The sequence below is a fragment of the Hydra viridissima genome, unplaced genomic scaffold (assembly GCF_058129835.1).
Source record: "Hydra viridissima isolate aposymbiotic clone 2 unplaced genomic scaffold, HvirCarnegie_v1 scaffold_16, whole genome shotgun sequence".
NCBI classification, from domain to species: Eukaryota; Metazoa; Cnidaria; class Hydrozoa; order Anthoathecata; family Hydridae; genus Hydra; species Hydra viridissima.
The window spans coordinates 8,814,179-8,831,707 of NW_028324315.1; the positions used below are offsets into that span (position 1 = coordinate 8,814,179).

Genomic DNA, 17,529 nt, shown 5'->3' on the forward strand with positions numbered 1-17,529 from the left:
AACTATCGAGAGTTTATAGGGCTTTATAATCGAATAGCTCAGAACTGTTTTGAATCATGTGTGGTTGATATGAGTCATAAGACACTTGCACAAGAAGAAGAATCATGTGTAAATAATTGTGCAGATAAAATGATTGCAGTAAATCACAGACTTATGTCTGTTTTTATGGAAATAGGACCACCTGTGGATAAGCAACTTGGTCTTTCTGGAGTTCAAAGTGGAATGTAAAAGGTGAACAGGCATTAGATACATATGGAAAAAGTACACACACAGTCCATTTTGATAGTATATGCAGTTGGCATTAAGGTTTTACAACATTTACAATTATTGAATGTAAACATTGAACTTATAACTAATACTTTACTCTGAAGATAAAATTAAGTTTAATTTTTGTTATAAATTGTACATATTTATTGATATGGAAATATAGGTTTAAACCAAATAAAACAAAATATATTTTATAAATGTTAAAGAGGTATTCATGTTGAGGGGGTTCTAAAATTTGAATTTTTACCTATAATTGTTTGTGTTTTTTTTTTTTTTTCATTAAAAGTAACATAAAACATGAGCATTAACATTTTTACATTTTTTAAAATAGTATAGGTACAGAAAATTACACGAGTATAAGTAATGTACTAAAAAGAAAAATGTTATAATCTAAAATGGTCAAAGGAAAATCACATTCTGCGTCATGGCTTGTAAATGCCGCCCAGCAATGTGTTATTGACAAAGACATTTTTGCTGCTAAAGCTTGGCTTCTCACTGCTAAAACATTGTTTCCTGCTGACTTTTCCATACAGGTTTGTAAACAAAATAATAATAAAGTAAATAAAAAATAAAGATAAAGTTGTAAATAGAAATTAAGGATTGAAAAGAAATGAAAATATAAAAATGAATAACAAGATATTGTTTCAAGTAGTCATACTAATTTTCAATTTTTGTACACCAACTACGAAAAAACTACTGAGGCTATAATAATGTTATGTTGCTGACTTTTTTGCTAAAACACTCTAGAATTTGATAAAAAGCTTGCTTTGCTTTGTGTCCATATGTGGTTTACTATTATTTTTTTAGTAGATTTTTTAGTATTAATTTTAAAGTTCCCAATATTTTGTAATTTCACTTTTAATTAGCTTGATATGTTTCCAATTTGTGACAATCCAATAATGGAATCATTAATGGAATCATAACTCATAAATCCCTAATTTTCATCTTCCAATTGAAGGTCAGTATTTTCAAAAGCCAAGTCATTTACATAATCAATCCTCTTCAATTTTTCATCAGCTTGTTTTGCAGATAACTCCTTATTTTTTAGTGAATCGATGACATTTTTTAGTGAATCATTGACATTTTTTAGTGAAAATTTTCTGTTGTATAAGTTTCTTTATATTTTTTCTGAGACAAAATTAAAGCTCAATATTAATTTTATAAAGGAAACAAAGAAAGTTACTTTTATAAACAAAATCAAACCATGTACTGAAATGAAAAACATTTTTTAATTATCATTTGTGGTTGCCAGTGTTCGATAAGATTAAAAATCATGTGATTTAAATCATGAACTGTGATTTTTGATTTTTATTTGAAATCATAATTTGGATGATTTAGTGTTTTTGAAGCCTTAAAGTCATATTTATATTATTTTCACTAAACTTTGAAACTTCCTATTAATTTTACTACAGCTATTATTCATCTAGTATATTTTGCTTATATCTTTATTATTTGTATTGTTTGCATTTAATTTATATTGCAAGATGGCTGATAATAAAAGTTTACCAGTTATTTTTTATGGAAATTTTAAAAAATAATTCAAGTAAAAGACAATAACATTATTGCTAAATATGTCAATTCCATCAACAATGAGTTATCAGGAGCCAGAATTAGCAATATTATGTGGCATTTGAAGGCTAGTAATATTATTATTTATCTTTCTCTTAAATATAATATTGGAGTTTTAGAGTAAAAGTAAAGGTAGAGAGAATAGTATTTTTTTAATATTCAATTTGATTAAGTAAATAATTAAAAAAAGAACACAGACCACTGGAGACATACAAAAAAGAGAAGTCTGGCAACAATAACAAACAAAAGAATAAATACAATTTTAGTGACCTTAAAAGTAAAAGTGCAATTCAGACTAAGCTGTTTATCATATCCATGAAGTCACAGCTGAATCAGAGAGGCAGCTTTTGGATTGTAGACTACTTTATTGATTCCCTGTACCATTAATTGAAATGTATGCATTTGTGGCACAGGGGGCCAAGTCTTGAAAGCTAAAGTAATGCCATGAAAATTCTTATCTGACAGAAGATCAATTGATGCCTAAAATGCATGAGGAACTTTACCTAGCAGATGCTGTCTGCACAACAGCTGATGTTTGCAAAATTTTCATTACAGTTGCTGACAATGTATGTAACTTTCCTAAGGCTTTTTCTGTGTACATGAAGATGGCCCAGAGCTTAGATAAGATAAACCTGATAAACCTGTTAGCAGATGTACTGCAATTTTCAAGTAAAAAACCAGAAATGAAATTGATTTTTTGATGGAATACGAAACCATGATGGAATCATTAGCTGTGACACTAGATCAGTTGCAAGGTGACAAAGATTGTTACTTTTGTATGCTGTTGCTTAAGTGTATTCAGTTGAAGTAATAAGCACAAAAAACGCAAACAGAATGCATGTGACAGTTTGGAAAAAGGCTAGGGCAGTTTTTTATTTTGAACATCACTGAAAGTAGAGTTAAAGTAGTGCTGGCTGCAGTGTCACACCCAGGTTTTAAATTGAAGTGGGTTGAGCCAACTTCTTGTAAAGGGTAACTCAGGTGTTGTTTATTTCAGCAACTATATTAAAAAATAATTGAACATGGCATCTGAACAAGAAGACAGGCTAGAAACACCAGCTGTCAGCTAAGATGACTATGGTTACAGCGGCATAACAGTAGTTTCACCTGTCAACAATTCTATACAGATGCAGATACCACCTATTAAATGATAACTGGCTACTGATACTCTTTTTTCAATAGTCCTGAGCTGATGTCTCTTTGATTAATATTGCAACAATTTTTTTGATTTTAAATCATTTGTCAGTGGATTTTATGATTTTAAATAAAATATGATTTTCAAAATTTTTTTTTTTTGCACCAAGTTATGGGATTTTTGAAATGTCTTTAAAAACAAGATCTTCCATCCGAGTTCTTTCAAATTCATTTCGGTTCCATTCTTTTCTTTCAAAATGACCCTGGGTTTTAAAGGTTTTTAAGATTTGTCTCATCAACAAAAATTTTTTAAATCTTTAAAACCAGATTTTTAGGCGTGAAATATTTGATGCTGCAGGAAACATAGTTACATTATATATTTTAGTTGGCTTGGGTATTTAAAATTTGTTTTTTATAAGAGAATTAGCAGATGAGATTATAAGAGATTACAGAATGAATGTTTATTTTATACTCTATTTGATGTAATATAATATATAAAATATAATATATAAAGTATATTATATAAAATATAGTATATAAAATATATTTTGATCTAAATAATGTATGTTTAAATATTTTTTACATTGGTATTGTGTAATTTTTTAGTATGAAGAGTTTCTGATGGAAAGAGAAGCTGGAAATGTTCAAGTTTGTGGAAAATTATTCTATGATATGTATGTAAATATGAAAATTATTCTATGATATGTAAATTATTCTATGGTATGTAAAAACTTAAGCTTTCTCAGTTGTTTTTTTCAAATAATTTGTTTTATGCCCTTACTGTAGGTAATGTTTTTATTGTTGCTGTGTAAAAATATTAACTGAAGTTACTAAAGATCTCTCACAATCTGAATTTCCAATGAAATTCATTTTCATAAAACTAAAAATTTTAAATTTTTTTCTGTTTCCTGCTTTTTAAATATTTCACTATAAAGAAAAATTTTGATGAGAAAAAAGTTTAGTTTGCAGAACTTTTATAGAGGTGCCACAAATTCTGTTGTAACTAAGTGATGAAATACCATGACTTTTTCATAAAGCTCCATCTAACATTCTTGCTTTAAAAACTATTAACCAGAACTTGGTGCAAATATCAACAAATGTATCATCAAATCACACTGGATTGTTAAAATGTTACCAGATATTAATCAATACTGCTGATTGAATTGCTGATTTTGTGTGATGTGCTGATTTGGTGATTAAATGCTACCAAAAAGTAAACAAATTGGTTGCTGAATAGGTGTAAAACCAAGCCTTCCTGACAGCTCTAGATAAATGGAATGCTCAGTTTAAAGTCAGTGGAATGGTCAGAACATATGGAGCAAAAGTTTCTTCATATATTTTACTACAGTTTGTTATTCTCGATTTCTTCCACTTTTACACTGAGATTTTCTGTTTGATTCCTATTTTATGATTTTCTGAGTTTTTTTTAATCCTTGGAGTTTTTTTTTAATTTAAAATTAAATACCTGTGCATTTTATTGAATGCAAATTCTAAAAAACTATTTAAAAAATTGTAAAAACTGTTCAAAGTGTAGAAGTATCAATATGACTTGACCTCCTCGTCGTGTGACCTCTTAATAAAAATTAAGAACCTTTAAATTTAACAGAAGTTGACTCAAATAGAACAAGCTGTGAGTTGTGAAAATTAAATCTTTTTATGAGCTTTCTTAATAAGCATGAAGTAAAAAAACAGCACTTGCATATTACAACATTTAACCAGGAAACAAATAGCTTTAGTGTATTTTAATTAGCAGCAAGCTCTCAAAGCAGCTGTGATCTTATGAAAATCAAACAATTTTATTGTCACCCTTAATATGTTCATAAATTATTTGTATTGTTGTAACTTTCTTATTTGCTTAGGTTAACAACTTTTTCAAAAGAGCCTGTGTTGTGGGAGGAGTTGTCAAGGATTTTTTATTCACAAGATGTTACTAAGACACAGCCTGAAAATAAGTTTCTAAAAGGTATAATTTACATTATGTATGTATGAATATGTATGTATGTATGTATGTATGTATGTATGTATGTATGTATGTATGTATGTATGTATGTATGTATGTATGTATGTATGTATGTATGTATGTATGTATGTATGTATGTATGTATTTATGTATGAATCCTTTTCAGAAATGTTTGATTCACTTTCTGTAATGCATCAAAGAGAGCTGCTGTTAAAGTACGCAAGTATGTTTTTTTTTTTTTTTTTCTACATGTTTTTTTTTTAATAAAAGTCTACATTATTGAATTAAAACTAACTTTTTAAAAAAAGTTTTAATTTTTTTTTAACGATCTAAATATTTCTTATCCTTGGGAAATTGCTTTGATTGTAAGTTTATTTTTTAGACCACCAAGAAGACTTAATTGATAAATGTCGCATATCTCTCCTTGTTTTAAAACGTTTCAAAGGAGCAATAAAGGATCAGGCAGTGAGATTTTTTGTTCTTGTTATTCTACTTAATTATGTAATTGCTAAAGTTGTAAAACAGATTTCCTTACGGAATTTGAAATGATAAGTAATTACCAGTCATTGTTAGTTATTATTCAATTCTTGTATCAGAATTACATTGTTTATAATGATATTGATAATTTTATTTCATTTTTTTGCCTAATTTTTATTTAAAGATGTTTTAAATCTTTTTTTGTAAATGTTTTAAAATGGTCTATTGAATGTTTATCTTTAGTTTATATTTAAAGATGTTTTGAATCTTTTTTTGTAAATATTTTAAAATGGTCTATTGTATGTTTATCTTTAGTTTATATTTTGGTCAAAAGAAATAATAACTAAAATGACAAAAGTTCACACTTCTGGTCAAAAACATTTCTGGTCAAAAACTTTTTTGAAACCTTTTTGTTAGTTTAAGTCTTTGAAAGTAATTTTAATTTTTTGACCAAAAAAGTTTTGTTTTGAAGTATAACACTGTCATAAAGCACTGTCATAACACCGTCATAACACCGTCATAACACCGTCATAACACTCTCATAACTCTTTCATAACACCACCATAGAGACAGGTTTTCATGTTTTGTTTGAATTTTTCTTTTTCTACCTTTTACTTTGTTTGCCTGGTTTTAGCTGAAAGTTTTATTTATTAAAAACTGTTTTATTATTTGTTTACACAAAAATGAAATTATAAAAACAAAAAACATTCTAACGTTTATCTGAAAATACGATTATTTTGAATATAAAATGATTTACAAGAGAATAATACTTCGCAATGATCTTTGGCCAAAAAAACTAAGCACATCATCGGGAGAGAAAAAACTTTGTTATTAAACAATTTTCTTGGCGTTAGAATATCCTCTAAAGCATCACCATAGCAACACGTCTCTTCATTTTCTGAGTGAGCTGAGTGTCATTTTTATTTCTGGAAAAAAAAATGGATTTAACAAAATGCAGCAATAACCACACAGAAAAAAGTTCAAATGTCACATTTTATTGCTATAAAACCTTTTCAAGTTTCACTAATTTAAAAAGTATAACATAAAATCTACAAGTGCATTTAAGTTGTACTTTAATGTGTGAAAACTCATTGAAAACTCATTGAAAACTCATGAAATTGGCTAAAATGATGTTTAAATTATTCCAAAAGAAAGCCAACACATAGCTTGTTGCTCTAGTGAGTTTGTTTGCTTGGAATTATCTGAAAGTGGTGTTGATGCAAGTGAATAAAACTGTAAATGGAAATATTATATGGCTGGTGTAACAGGTTTGTTATTTTTATGTAACAGATTTTATGATTTGATTTTATTAAGTCTTTTTTCTAAAAACAGGAAAAGCTTATTTCAACTTTAAAAAACTTTGAAGACAAAGAATGTGCTGATTCACCACTGAATACTTACAGAAAGATGATTGGTGGGTACAATAGTTAAGAATCATAACCTGTTTTCAACAGTAATATCATAATACTTGGTAATGTGTATGTAAAAGTATTTGATAAAATGATGTGATTAAACAAAAATAATTACTCAATTGCTATGTAAGTCATGTTGTTTTTTTGGTGTGTATTTTTCAGTGTGTGAAGTTCTGCCTTTAATAATAAAGAGCCCAAACACACAAGTTCTGCAAAGTAAATCTATAAAATATCAGGTATCTAGTTTCATCGGTTCAACAGTTTTGATTCTTCATTTTCACCTTTGATAGAATTTTTTTTTTTCACCTAAAATAAAATGGTACCTCATGAGATGTATACAAATTTAAAAATTTAAAACAAAATGCACAGTTTTTTACTGTGAGGACAGTGAATTATTTTCTTGTCTTCTGCGTTTAGGCTGATAGTCTTCTTGTAAGCGAAGATCAAATGATCAATTATTTAAATATGACAATGGAGTTCTTTGTTGCATATGCTATCAGGAAATCTTCTCTTCTTCCTTGCGCTACTGATGCTACTCTTAAAGAGGATTTTGACATTGATGAATCTATATCTAGTTGGAGCTTGTTACATGAAAGTTTTGTATGTTTTGCAGTAAAACTTGGTTGGAGCAATGTGCTAAAGTTCAAAGATAAAATTGATCCCTCCAAAAATAGGCATATCATTACATTTAAACTTTTAATATAAACGTTGAAACATCTCAACAGTTTAATTTTTTTTTACATTTAAATTTTATTTGGAATATGTGTTTCACTTTGTAAAGAGAGATCAACCTTTAAAAAAATTAAAATCTAAAATTTGTTCATGTTTTGAAATCTGCTTTCATAAATTTGATAAATTATTGTGTCATTTCATTTTAAACTCAAATATACTTTTGTAATCCTTATAAAACTGCAGCTAAATCTTGGTGTTATGATATTAATATAAGTTAACATAAATTAATGAAATTAATATAAATTAACATAAATTAATGAAATTTATTTTTTTGTATAATCTAAAACTATTCATTTAAATGAAAATTTAAAACTTAACACTAAAAACAAACTAAAAATTGATTTTTTAAATAAGTTTTAAACATTTTATTAAAAAATTTATACTTTTTGTATAATTTAAAAAAATTAAGTTTACTAAAACAGATTTGATTTGACTATTATTATTGGTAATTTTTATAATAAAAACACAGATTTTGGAGCATTTGAGTGCAACCAATAAAATAAGAATTTTGTTTATTTCATAAACCATGATTTTTTTTTTTTCTTTTAGACCTTTGAAAAGTCGCTGGAAAACATTAAGTAAAGCTAGAGAAACAAGAAACCCTTTGGGATTGTTCTATGCAGTGTTGCAACTGCATATCTTTGCAATGCTTGAATACTGTTCCATTATTCTAAAGTCTAATGAAAAATGTATGGCTTTAATAATTGATAACATAATAAAATGTCATTGATAAATATTATTTGTTAAAATTTTTCGTATTTTTTAAAGCAGTCAAATTTTAAACTAAATTTAAATTATTAAAAAAAAAAATTGAATTATTCCCCAGAGTCATCATTAACGTAATCACTATTATCATGAATTGATATCCTCTCTTGCTATCAACTGATATTCTCTCTTGTTATCAAATAATACCTCTCTTGTTATTCACTGATATCCTCTCCTGTTATCAAATAATGTCCTCTCTTGTAATCAAGTGATCCATTTTAATCCATTCTTGTAAATCCATTGTAATCCATTCTTGTAAATCCATTCTTGTTATCAAACAATTTTCTTTCTCGTTATAGCTTTATCTCCAAGTGCAGTCGAAAGTATTTTGGTTGATAATATTGATCACATGACTCGTAAAGAAGCTACAGAAAAAACTGGCATAAGGTATGCGTACTTCAAGTTTCCTGTGTCATAAAACTGGCCTGGATCAGCTTAACATTTACATTTACCCTAAGAACTTATGACTAGGTTTATAGGACAGAAATGTTTTCAAAGCTTTGTGTTTAGGACACCGAAAAAAAAGAAAAAGTCAGAAGATTCAGCTGTAAGTTAATTCTTTCTTAACTTTAATTACTTATTAGTCTTTATATTAAATTTATATATTAGTATTTTTATGTATTGAAGAGTTTTTAATTTTCTTTTTGAAAAAAGAAAAATCTATTTTTTTTATCTTAAAGTTAAAATTTTTATTTTAAAGTTAAAATTCTGTTTTTCTTTAAACGAATTTCAAAATCACAAAATTGCTTATTTTACTTTTTCAAAAAGTATTAAGCCATGCTTAAAAGAAATTTAAAAAAAGTCAAAAGTTCAATAAAAGTTTTCGAGATTTCCTCTTTTAATTGACTTTTAATTAACAGTTTAGTTCAATGCTTTAGAATTATCTACTCAATATGAAGAACTGAAGAAAATTACTTTATATTAGAGACATTACATAGATAATATATTACTAACAATTATATTGAATATAAATCACTTAAAATCAACCATTTGTCATTTTACCCAAACAAACAATATTTTCCCTGCAAAATAGGATCGTTGACTTTAATTAAGGAGATGTTGATATCTTTCATTTTCAGTTCTTCAGTTTTTATTATTTCGTTTTATAGTATTTTATTTGGTGGTAAAGAGTTTATCTTTCAATTAGTATTACCAAGGGTTTTAAAAGTAAAAAAAAAAGACAGGCACTTTAAGTGCTTAATCCATAAAATTTATGCCTTCAACTGTAATTTCAAGTGTTCATTTTATTTGTGTTCATAAAATTTGTTTTCAGTATTTAAATCTCATTGTATTGTTCATTGTATTGAGTATTGTTCATTGTGGAGAAACAGCTCAAGTGTCTTGAGTTGTTTTGTAGCTGTTTCATTGTAAAAATTGATCAACCAAATGTAGCTTAGTGAGAAGAGCATTTCCTCAGAAACTTAATGGATTCATTGTGTGTGTGTGCATATATATATATATATATATATATATATATATATATATATATATATATATATATATATATATATATATATATATATATATATGCACACACACACAAACACACACATGTGTAGACATAGGTAGATTTAATTCATATATAGATAGTTTTAATTAATATTGACCTACTAATAAATATATACTTTTATAGTTGTAAAACATAACTGAACTTAGGATAACTCAATTAGCAAGTATGAGTTTATATTTACTTGGCATTAATCATATTTTAATATACCTTTGTTTAATTTTCTCAATATATAGATATCCAGCTAGCCGTAGTTTATTGCAACCTTATCGAAACATAGCTAAAAAATTATAATTATAATAAGTTGACAAAAAAGACCGGAAAATAGATCCTAATGTTGGTTGCTGATATGTGGGTTGTATTATTTTGCAAATAACCCATTAAAACTTGTTTTTTCAGTTGTTTTTTAAATTCACGATGTAGATGATTTACTTGTGCTCCATATTTTTATTTCCATTTGCTCCCCATTTTCACTGGATTTGTTATGAAAATTTGATTAAAAGTGAAATACGCGTGAACTTTTTTATATCATTATTTTTACTAAATTTTATTATTATTATTATTACTAAATTATCTGTTAAAACAAGCGTGCGTAGAACAGTATAGAACATACTTGAAAGATTAGGGAGGATCAGTAAAGAAAATAGAGATGAGTTGCATCTCTAAGTTAGGTGCAGCCACTTTCACAAGAATAGACTGTGTTTACAGATTGAAGTATATATAAATCTTTTTTTTTTAGATAAATATCTTTTTTTTTAGCTTGATGAATTTTTTATTGATATACTATGAAATTTTACATTTATTTTTGTTTTGATTTTTTTTGTAACCTGTTTTATAAATATTTTCACGGCTTTTTTATCGGGGTTTTACATTTAAAGTTCAAAAATTTTTCAGAGCTCTTCGGATCATTATTCTTCTAGTGAAGATGTTACTATTGTCATTCATCCAGGTATGTTGTTAAATTGATTGCTATGACACCCCAAAGATGGTGGCTTCATTAATTTTTGAAGTTTTTCTTTAGGATAAAGTTGCAAATTTATGATAATTTATTATTATTTGTTATTAAGATTATTCATGATAATTTTGGTGTGCTGGTCTTTATTTGAATTTTATTTCATACTTTTTCTTACTTTTGTAAATGCTAATAATTGTTTTGTTTTTTAACATTTGCTTAATATTAATTATGATATTAATTATTAATTATTATTATGATGAGTTGACATGAATGTGGTTTGTTTTTTTTAAAATGGTGTTAGACTTGATGGGTCACATAAATGAAAGCATTGGGGAGTATCTGCAAGTAGCTATTGATACACAAAATTTTCTAAAAGCAGTTTTCAATGCAGGTTTTTAAGTTTTATTTTTATGATTTGTATTATTTTATCTGTATTATTTATGATTTGTATTATTTTATCTGTATTATTTATGATTTGTATTATTTTATCTGTATTATTTATGATTTGTATTATTTTATCTGTATTATTATTATATTATTTGTATTATTATTCTTCTAACACTTTCTTTTTAAGGGATTTTTTTTTTTGTTTTGTTTTCTTTTTAGAGTACGAGCAAATCTTTTTAGACTGGAAGATGAATAGTTGGAGATGGACTGACACATTTGAAATTGATGCACTACTCTTTCAAGTATATATGCAGTACCGTGCAGAAGTTTAGAAACATCAAATTTTTTTCAGTTTTAAATCATTACTTTTTACAAACTTTCTCAAATCAGCTGAAATTTTTTAACAAATGTTCTTTATGCTAAGGTTCAATTTTGTTTGCATGTGGCAGCATTCTTCATGATGTCTAAATAAACTTTCAGGTACAACCTTCTATGCGATAAGTGGGTCATTTTGAAAATGGGCCATATTGTGATAACTAAATCTCCACAATGTTTAACAGTTGGTAAATAATAATTTGGGTTGAATCCTTTTCTGTTGTAACTATAGGTCTTCCTGTACAAGGTTTGTTTTCAATAGTTTTGCACTGACGAGATCTCTTGATAAAAATATAATGAAAAAATTTCTTGAAATCTCTTGATGATAATGCTTATTCCTGGTTTTGAAACATCATAAAGTTTAGAAATCTTTCTGTAGACATTTTTTCTAAAGCTTTTATAAATATTTCTTTATTTCATTTGAAACTTTCTTTTGCTTATCTCTTTTTTTTTTTTTTTCTCTTTTGAAAATATCACTAAGTAGTTGAATTTAACAAATTGACAAATATTTTGACAATTAGTTAAACTTCACTGCTTTTAAAATTTCTTAAAGTAATTGAATTATTAACTTTCATAAATATTTTGGCCTTTAATAATGCTTTTGTACATAAAAATTTGATTTAGTTGCAGGATATGATACTGTTTCTAAACTTTTGCGCAGAAACCTTTTCACACAAAAAAAATTTTTTAGCTAACCGTTGTAATTAACATTTGCGGTTTGTATTATGAATTAAATTAATATAAAGATTATTTGGTAAAAATTTCAGCTGGTTTAAGAAAGTTTGAAAATTTATGCTTTAAAAACTAAAAAAAAATTGGTGTTTCTAAACTTTAGCATGTTGTTATATAATTTTAATGGTTGCTAATAACACCAATAATAACAACAATAAAAACTCAGTTATACTACTAATGTAATACTGGTAATGATAAAGATAATTTAAATAACAACAATAAAATAATTTTCTTTCTAATTAAATTTTGTAATAAATCTTTCATTCAAAATGTGTTTTTGTTTGGTAGGGAAAGCATGCAAAGGTTATTGAAGCATTAAAGCATCAGGTATTATAGTTGTTTAAATCTACATATCTTACACTGTGATAGCAGCAATCTTATAATTACAGATATATTCTCATTTTTACAAACTTTTGATAGCTTTTATAACTTTTTTTATAACTAACTTTTATAACTTTTCTCCAGCTATCATTGAAAAAAACTCTCCAGCTTTCATCTGCCCTTTTCTCTTCAGGTTATCATAAGGTAATTAAGTTGTATGCTTTTATTCTTATTTGTGTGTGTGTTTATAACTGTAATTTCAAGGTAAATTCAGTGAATTTGTAGTGCATCCAGTAGAAACCTAAAACGAAAGTTTCAACACTCCAACATTTAGTACTTTAGCCTTTGCAGTTGCGATTTTTTCAAAGTTATTCTATATGTCATTAAATCTTCAGTTTCATTTTGACAAAAAAAGCTTCTGAAGCAAATTTGCTATTTGATCTTTAAGGACGAGCAATAGATTAGGCAAAAGTATCAGGAATCTTAATTTGTTAGCGCAATCTTTCTAATAGCACATCATCAAATATTGTAAACAAATTATCAACAAAAGAGACACAAATAACTCTTCCCAAACAAACATCTTACTGATAGTTGTATATTACTGACTATAAATCTTAAATCATGGAATTTAAAAAAGTGATTGCTTCAAACTTTTGCTCCTTTCAGATGGCATGTGAAACTGTGCTTCAGACTGTTGATCAACTGAATCTCTCCGCATTTGAAGATGTGCATTTGGATGACAAAGCATACTCAAACCCAGAAGGTTTGATCTAAGTATTAAGTATTGCAATTTTTTCAACATTTTTTTATTGCAATATTATAAATATTATTTTGTTGCAATATTATTTTTAAATAAATAATTGTTATAGTCTTTTATCTTATGATTTTTAGCACTGGAAAACACATTTTTTATACAGATTTGAGTATTCATAACACTAAAACCTCACATGTTGTATTTTAAAAAACCATTTAACTGTTTAAGTCTAAGACTTTAAAGTTATGTTGCATGCAGTTTGCAACATGTTTTGAATTGAAGTTTGCTTTATGGATGAAACCATATGCTATATGTGTGTGTGTGTTTATATTTATGTTTAAATGTTATTATTATTATAATCATTATTATTATTATTATTATTACTATTATTATTATTATTATTATTATTATTATTATTATTATTATTATTATTATTATTATTATTATTATTATTATTATTATTATTATTATTATTATTATTATTATTATTATTATTAATTATTATTTGGGTTCAGCATATAAGTTTTAGCGTTGTATCAATAGTAAAGCTTTGAAATACTTTTTTTAGTTATTTAAAACATTTCTAGATTTAACGTTTTAATTTATTTAACGACTAAAACTTAACAACTAACCACATAACATTTTGGCGTTTTTTAAAGCGGCATTCGAACGTTCAAAAAATTTAAATCGGGGATACAACGCTGGGGAACAAAAAAAAAAATTCCTTAAATGTTTTTGCCTGAGCAAAAATTTTGGAAAATTTTAGCGACCTGTATTTTGTCGTTTCAGTCAAAGGAATAAAGGAGATCATCTAAACCTTATTTGTTTCAGGTAGAAGTTTGCTGTTGCTTTCTAGCAGCCCGAATGACATTCTTACTTATGCTGTTCAGATTATATCGGCATCACTCAAGGTAACTGCTTAATATAAATAATTGTTGTTTATGTTATTGTAATGTTATGCTGAAAATTTTAAGTTTAAACAAGTTTCTCTTGCTGTTGGTATAATGAAATATCTTATAGGCTCGATTATCTTATAGGCTCGATTATACGGTGATGATGAGCATCGCGATATGGTTATTGGACACTTGATTGTTCTATCGCAGTTGATGTGGTCGAAGAACGAAGATAGTTTCTTGTATCTGCTCAGGATTATACAAACAAACGAAAAGGGCTTTAAGTACCCTCTGTTTTTTACCTACGTCACGCGTATCTTTTTATCTTATTTCCGTTTCTTTTTTATTTTTACATATTTTAAAGATAGATAAATTAAAAATATATTTAAATGAATTAAAAAATTGAAATAACGTAAACTTAGATAATTCACATTTGATTGATTCAGAATTGACTGAATCATAAGATTCGATCATCATACTCAGCTAGATTGGCTTTTTTTAATCTTTTGTGTAAATCTTACATAAAACTTTTAACAAGCAACATTGCTTTTAGCGTTGGAATTTATAAAAATGAAACCTTACGATGACGTTATCTCCGACCAAAACTTTGTTGAAAACACTTTTATTCATTAACTTTTTATCCTCTAGAGAAGCTAAAAAATTTAATAGTTTCTACTGCAATTAATTCGGTCCATTCATTGAAATAAAATCAAATACACCGCATGATAATTTGTTTTTGTTTTTTATTTGGTTTGTGTGTTAAAAATTTCGCTTGACGTTTGAGTAGAAATTGATATTCTTGAAGAATTTGCTTATCTTTACTCGTTAGAAACTGTTCCTTTGGAGCTTTCCTATCCCGAAGAAAATACGAAGTAAGTATGTTTTAAAAAATAAATTTGCTTTTTACTGCTTTTAACAAGTGTCAAGTGTTTTAATACTTGTCACAAGTGTCTTTTCTCAAAGGATTTTCATGGTAGAAACGTCCCCAAGAAAATGTCGCCTTGTCGACTCTAATCTTGTCATTTTTTTAGCGAAGTTAAATTCGTTCATAAATTTTGTACTTACAACTTACAAACTTTATCTTTTTTATTTTAATACTTAACTTTACACCTAATGTTATCATATTTAAGTTATTAAACTTTAGATATTATTTTTTTTAGACACACTATTACACGTGGTGTAAATAAAGGAGCACATAACGATTTTAAAACTGCAATCATGCGTCAAGTTTCCAGAAGTAACGAACCTATCAAAAACTTAGTTTTTCGTTTTTTACGGAACGAAAAAGAAGCCATATTACGAGTGATGTGACAACAGAATGTTGATGGAGAATTCAACCCTTTGTGTGATGTGTAGCAATAATCGAAAATCGATCGAACGATCGAATGTAACAACCCTGTCAAAAATTGACATATAACACTTCAACGAATAACCGATTTAAACTACAACCATTGATATTATTTCCCTATATCAACATCAATCGGATTTCTTTCGCTTTTGCATTTAAACAGCAGAAAATTTATAAAATCAAGAAAGAAAAGTTCACGCAAATAGTCAATGTTTTGTTTTGAAAACTTTCTTCAAAAACTGGAATTACACAATCTTTTCATCGGAGTTTGCTGAAGTTATACATTTAAATAGTATTTCAAAATGTAACATGGGCTTTATGTTCATTTTTCTGTTAAAGTAACAGTTTTTAATGTATTTGAAGTGATATTTAACTGTAAAATAACGCTTGGGTAATTCACGTCAAATACCCCAAATTTTTTGGAAAATTAAACCGTAGGTTCGTTTCCGCACCACGAGTCTAGCGAAAGTTATAATATTATGTTAGATTACTAAAAAAAGTGCAAAAGCATTGGAAATGAATTTTTGCAACCACAAACATAATATTTTAAGGGTTTTTTTAATATTGTTCTCCCCCTGAAACTTATTTTGATCAAATTTTTGAAACGCAGCTTTCTTGTCTTTCTGTATGTGTTTCACACTTATCGAACATAGTGTTGACACTTATCGTTTGTCTTAAAATCTGCTTTTGTGTCTGATTTTTAATGTATTCGTAGTTCCAATTGAAAGATTAATTCATTTGTACATTTGTTTTGAATTTGCTGCTACGTTTCAGATGTCGCACCAATGGTAAACGTTCTATTTTGAGCTTGGACATTTGGACTGGTTGTTTTGACCATTTTAAAACGTTTTCAATGAGATTGACGATTTCTGTTGTCGCTGTAACATTATAATCAACATCGGCTATAATTTGCACATTTGCTGCATTACGGCTCGGTGATTAACGGTGACCTGTTGTACGTTTCTAAAATATGGTTTGGTGACCAATTTTCATTATTATGTTGTACGTTATCAGATAAAATTATGGTTTTTCTTGTCTTGGATAAAACTCTTTTTCAAAAATGATATGGCTGTAGGTATTAAAGATCACTTTTTCAACCTAAATGATCGTCAACTGCTTTTGAACTGCTCTAAAATACTTGGACTAAAGATTATGTGAAAAGAAGCTGATAACGTCACATTTGAAAGGTTCTGCTCTAAATAAGTAGTTAGAGCGTTCAATTGCGATTGGCAGAGTGAATCTTTGAACAACTTTTATGTAGTCAACGCTATAAGTAACGAATGGAAAAATTTCGGTGATTTTAAAACCGCTTTTGATATTTTTCATAGAAGGATCGGTCATACATGAATTTAAAGCTCTTCGTACATTTTTCTTGTTTATTTCCTATCCTTCACGGTTAATGCGCCATTGTCGGCAAATGGATTTTCACTTTGCTTTCATAGGCCCAAAAACAGCTACATTGAGTTTCTGCAAGATGTCGCATTTGGAAACAAACCAACAAAAGTTATTCTATTTTTAGAGCAAAACTCGCTAAGTTCGATAGAAAATTTTTCCAAACGTCCTGCATGCTGCGTACATAATCATACCTTTTTTAACAGCATCAATAGCTGCACATAATTGACTACCTGTATACTGAAGTCTTTGTTTTCAGCTACCAGTGTCTAATTTTTTTTTATCGGGCTATTGTAGATACAATATTTTTATTCTCACAGTAAAAAGCTATAAATGGATCATTCATTGGACATACGATAAGTATGGCAATCAAATTTTTAGTTCATATTTATCGTGGATTCAAAAATACAGCATTTATATTATAATGATGAGCAGTTAATGTTAAAAGTTATTCATGTTTTATTTACGTAAATAAATTTAATTTAAAAATTGACTTTTACGTAATCCTTTCAAATTTGTTCAGCTTTCTTGAGAAACCTCAAATTGGTG

The 17,529-nt window shown here is 27.3% G+C and overlaps 1 protein-coding gene across 2 annotated transcripts; it reads left to right on the forward strand.

Moving 5' to 3' along the window:
- The first annotated feature begins 485 nt into the window (after positions 1-485).
- On the forward strand, positions 486-16,003 carry LOC145191664 (integrator complex subunit 10-like). Of its 2 annotated transcripts, none has more exons than XR_016447945.1 (21): positions 486-800; positions 3,577-3,644; positions 4,830-4,933; positions 5,097-5,153; positions 5,313-5,395; positions 6,740-6,821; positions 6,982-7,055; positions 7,237-7,493; positions 8,101-8,240; positions 8,616-8,703; positions 8,827-8,863; positions 10,718-10,772; positions 11,080-11,169; positions 11,385-11,467; positions 12,561-12,599; positions 12,738-12,797; positions 13,260-13,367; positions 14,179-14,258; positions 14,385-14,553; positions 15,028-15,112; positions 15,401-16,003. XR_016447945.1 is itself a non-coding variant. In XM_090073973.1 (21 exons), exons 1-21 carry the CDS (start codon positions 663-665, stop codon positions 15,549-15,551), a joined length of 2,037 nt encoding a protein of 678 aa, XP_089930099.1. In that variant the 5' UTR covers positions 486-662; the 3' UTR covers positions 15,552-16,003. The 2 variants fall into 2 exon arrangements, 1 of the variants encoding a protein (XP_089930099.1); XM_090073973.1 differs by having other exon boundaries at positions 13,260-13,356.
- Positions 16,004-17,529: the final 1,526 nt, after the last annotated feature.